Here is a 4,443-nt window from a genome sequence, read left to right as displayed (position 1 = left end):
CTCCGTAACACCCGCCGCAGACATGAGGGGGCGCCTCTACGTTCACTTACTACTACGTCTTCGGCTTCGGGCTCCTTCTTTCATGTCCACTGCACCTCGGCGTGAGGGACTGCGTACGACTACGCTTGGGTGTTGTAACGCCTTCGAGCCATGCCTAAAGAACGTGCTGTCGTACGGCTTCGTTGAACACATGCTAGGAGTTGAGCGTCCTCCTTGTACTGAATCCTCTCTATTCTTCCTGGCCCTTTTTTCAAGCATGTTATCCAAGCTTCGAAGGGTCAGGGCAGTGAGCTGTACATAGCCGGGCAGCTTCCGAAAGAACGAACCCGCCCCCAACTTGATCTATTTGCCACCCTCAAAGACCTCCCTGTTAGTGACGGCGGCGCCAGAAACAGTTGAGATACCGGGCATATACTAGGCTTTGGCAAGGTGTTCGACCCTTGCAGTAAGTAGGCACTCTATACTGTCGATCTAACGATGTCGGTGAATCGTCTGCACCAACGAGGCGAGGCCATTGACCTTCCAGGCACTTCCCAGACTTTCTTACTCGATTCACCCTCCTGTCTGTTTCGCCCCGCCAATTCTCTGCGGTCTTATCCAGCCGCGACTATTTGGCCATTGGGCAATTGCCATGGCATAGCAGGGTGACGTGATACCATGGCAGACTGGGACTTGATGGAGCATCACCTTGCAGGCTGCACATGCGAAGGCTTCTCAGAAGGGCTGTTGGTTCTCAGAGAAGATGAGAGCTTCAAGTATAAGCAAGGGTGGATTTCCCGTCGTCTTCCATTCCCTAACAACATCAATGCGTCGCTCTATGCATTACTTCAGTGGCTGTCTTGACGCTCCGGTAGCAACCCGCTGTGATCCGATTGATCAAGCTCGGCGTCAAGTTGCAGCGAGTGCTGTTATCTGCTCTGGGCGAGTACCTGGAGCAACTACTAACGCTGAGTAGTCTGGATAAACTCACCCCCATCCACCACCACCATGGAAGTGAAGCCTTGCGTGAGACACTGTCGACAGCGCATATGTGCCTCCTTTGGGCATGTTGCCAGTAGGCGCTGTGGAAAGCTGAAGAATGAGGAGAAGACACTCCGCAGCTTACACCGCTATTTGAGCTTAAGCTCTGATCTGCTGTGCCACTTGCTAAACATGCAGCGTGTGGAATGTGATGAGGTTTGTCGATTGGCAGAGTCTGATCGTGGATGTGCCCGGCAGCCAAGCGCCTGCTGCTGGAGACGCCTGGCTGGAAGTGATCTGAAGATACGTGGACTGGGGTATTGATGGAACAGTTGGATACAAGAGTGTAAGACGTGAATAGCGGCAGGATGGCAACATCGAGAGCAGGCAGTTGCAGGACTCGAGTAGAGAGATACCTACGTTGTGCCGTCCAGGTATTCCAGGTACCCGTTGGCTTGTCGAGGACAATGCCCTCAATCTGGGCAGATGCTGAAGATGGACAGCAATCACTCATGACTCGTCCAGATGCCTGATTAAATGTGACCAAGCCACCGGAGTGGTTTCATTTCTCTGATTGGGATCACTTTGAGAAGGCCTTTGTGTTGTTCTGTAGACGTCACTTGCTGGGCTTTTACGTACCTGGCTCAAGTCATACGTGCATTTGAAGAGCCGCTTTGTCTTCCAGTTCCACCTCTTGGGGTACGTTTCTGAAATTGTCTATGATGCTCTGATCACGTACATGAAAAAGGGGGTGCGGCACTTCATGCATGCCGTGGCATTGGAAAGGCACTCATCACTCCGTTGTGGTCTCCTAGAGAAAGAAGCAGACTCGAATGTCTTGTATATGAAATGTATTCTACCTAGCTATGTGTACATAACTCTCTAGCATCTCCTAGAGTCAGTTGCCAGTTCAGTGATACTATCATCGTGGCGTTTCACAGATACTACATCTAGGTGGAAGTAGGGCTTGTTAGGAAGTGATAACGCCAGAGAGCAGAGTTTTATCACTAGTATTCCACATCGTTATACCTACTGTGTGTTGTGTAGAGCCTGTTGGAATCAGACTGCCCCCGACTAAGCTTCTCAGTCATGGCTGATGCAAAGATGCCCGAGAGAGCCATGCATATCCCGCCGACGTCATGGTCACCAGCTCGCGCGGAGAGCATGCTGCCTCCCGAGTAAGAAGGCCACCATTTGATGAGGACTGGGGGTTTGCCGATTGAAGTCTACCGTATGATGAAGTTTCTCCATGGAATTTGATCACATGAGCCTCCAGTGTTACGTGGATTTCTGGGAGGGACGGGGACCAAGAGGTGCGGGTGGGTGTTTCCGATGGGAGTAACCATAAGCTGAGACATTTCGACTGCATCTTACGAGATTTTTCGTGAGCATGTATGCACGTGGGTTTATTTCTCGAAGCTTCTTATATGTCAAGGGGGGTTGGCCTAGACAGAGACTATCTTCACATATGTCTTTCTCCGCAGTTTCAGTGATACCATGGGCTTCTTCTCCGGAATGGTGATGTGCTTCGGGGTGGCGGCTGGAACAGTTGCCTACGAGATGAACGGATAACTTCTTTATACATGCTTCTTGTGGATGCGAGTAGGGGACTGGCATTGTGGTAGTGTGGGTGGAATCAAGATATGGCTATACAGCCTGCTTGTTATCAAAGGGGGGCGAATATGATGGTAGCTAGTATTGATGCAAAGGACGGGCGGCGAGCAAGTTTTTGCTATACATGGCATTTTTTTTATTATTCACTTTGTCTCGATCAGCGCCCCCCCTGATATTACCTGATGAGAAGCTACATGTGGCTACGTTGAGTCGGCAAAGATTGTGCATTTCACATCTGATCCGCGTTTTCGCCTACACCTTGTTTGGGTGAGTGTGTGTTCCAACGGCGGGCTGTACAGCTTATGGGCCTTCTTTGACATGTGGGTTGAGGAAGTTCTTTACACTTTTGAAGCGAAAATGACTGCCTGTTAGGATAACAACTGTTTACTATGGTGGCGGAGGACCAAGGTCTTGCTGCTGCGCCTGATGCCGAGGTCTATGCTATTAAGTGTCAAGTCTGGGAACCATAAGCCTTGAAAATCTTTAAGAGAATGAATTGTGAGCGCGTATATTTGGGTCTTGAACCGCTATGCTCTTGTATCCTAGTTCTTGCATGTAATGCTTGTGATAAGCCACCGTATACTTTGTATAAGATGGCGTGTTATCTCAAGGACAGAAGTCAATTTGAAGTGGCGGCCCATCTCGGGTCTCGTTCGGGTACGAGCTGAGGCTTAGAAGATATTATATGCTGATTACATGATCCAGTCAAATCGAAGCTCGGACTCGACAGCAAGACGAAATGGGCGGTTGCATCTCGTTACACATGGCTGTCCGGGAAATGCTTGGAAAGGCGGCAAGGGTCCCGTGCCTCGGACCCGGGCGGTTTCTCTTGATGTCTACCTATGTATGTGCATAGCCGGCTAGGTATACACACTACACGTACACGTACGAGTACATACAATAGAGACCATTTGCATGCTTGACAAGACCAATTGGGAATACGTGAGCGATCTGCGCAGGGATTGGTGGAGATGAGGCTCCGGGCGCTGAGTTGGACGAAGGCCATGAGGCTCTGTCACGTAGTATGTACGCAGTGGCAAGTTTCTTCCATCTTCCATTGATCGTGTTTACTGGGTTGTCCGTCTATATCGAGCGTTGCCATCACATATTTTTTGCTTCCCTTTTTTTTAAATCTTGTATGCCGTCATGCCAAGCTTACAATGTCTGCAGGAAGGGTTTTGATACGTCTGCTTCTCGTTGCATGAGGCTACCTACCCTGCAATGAATAGAGATCTTCTCGGGCAAAATGCACATTACATAGAATTCTCAGCTTGTCATTACTCATACTCGTAATTTTGGCATGCATCTTGTAATTTGATGCAGAATTTGCCGCCTTTGGAGCTGCATGGCCTACGAGTACGTCGATAGTTCTTGCATGAGGCGTATGTAAGGTTGATGATGCGCCACCATGCGAGGGGCAATGTCAGGGAGGCGGACGTCTTGAGCCTCGAATCATGTTGATAGTAATTACAGGACCCATGTCCGAACGATGCAGCGCAGCCAAGGTCCAGCCCTTCGGGGATGTGGAAGAATAGATTGGCAAATCTAGTAAGCTACCTACGTACAAAAGTGTTAGTATCACACATTATTTACAGGTACTGTATCAAGTCACGACACGAGGCAGAGTGACAAGGGGCAAGTAGTAGGTAAGGTAGTTGCTCCTCAAGTTTACAAGATGCTCGTACTGTCCAGAGACACCCAGTACATACGTCTATTTCAGGCAACGTCACCCAACAAGAGAGAGAGAGAGAGAGCAAGCAACAGCAAAGGCAAAGCAGGGCCACACAATTGGGCCCTGGCAGTGGCTGGCCATGACCCGGAATCCCGAGCTCAAAACAGGGCCATAGGCCGATAGATCCTGCCCGCCAC

General features: G+C 49.9%; 1 protein-coding gene across 1 annotated transcript; it reads right to left on the bottom strand.

The window, feature by feature from the left end:
* Nucleotides 1-714: 714 nt before the first annotated feature.
* Nucleotides 715-2,318, bottom strand: TRIREDRAFT_112630 (uncharacterized protein; the record flags this gene model as incomplete). The annotated part of the gene is made up of 6 exons (XM_006969897.1): nucleotides 715-793; nucleotides 971-1,071; nucleotides 1,106-1,489; nucleotides 1,600-1,667; nucleotides 1,994-2,127; nucleotides 2,191-2,318. 6 exons carry the CDS (start codon nucleotides 2,316-2,318, stop codon nucleotides 715-717), a joined length of 894 nt encoding a protein of 297 aa, XP_006969959.1.
* Between the last annotated feature and the right edge of the window lie 2,125 nt (nucleotides 2,319-4,443).

Source organism: Trichoderma reesei, assembly GCF_000167675.1.
Source record: "Trichoderma reesei QM6a unplaced genomic scaffold TRIREscaffold_49, whole genome shotgun sequence".
Taxonomy (NCBI): domain Eukaryota; kingdom Fungi; phylum Ascomycota; class Sordariomycetes; order Hypocreales; family Hypocreaceae; genus Trichoderma; species Trichoderma reesei.
This window is presented reverse-complemented; position numbering and strand designations above follow the sequence as displayed.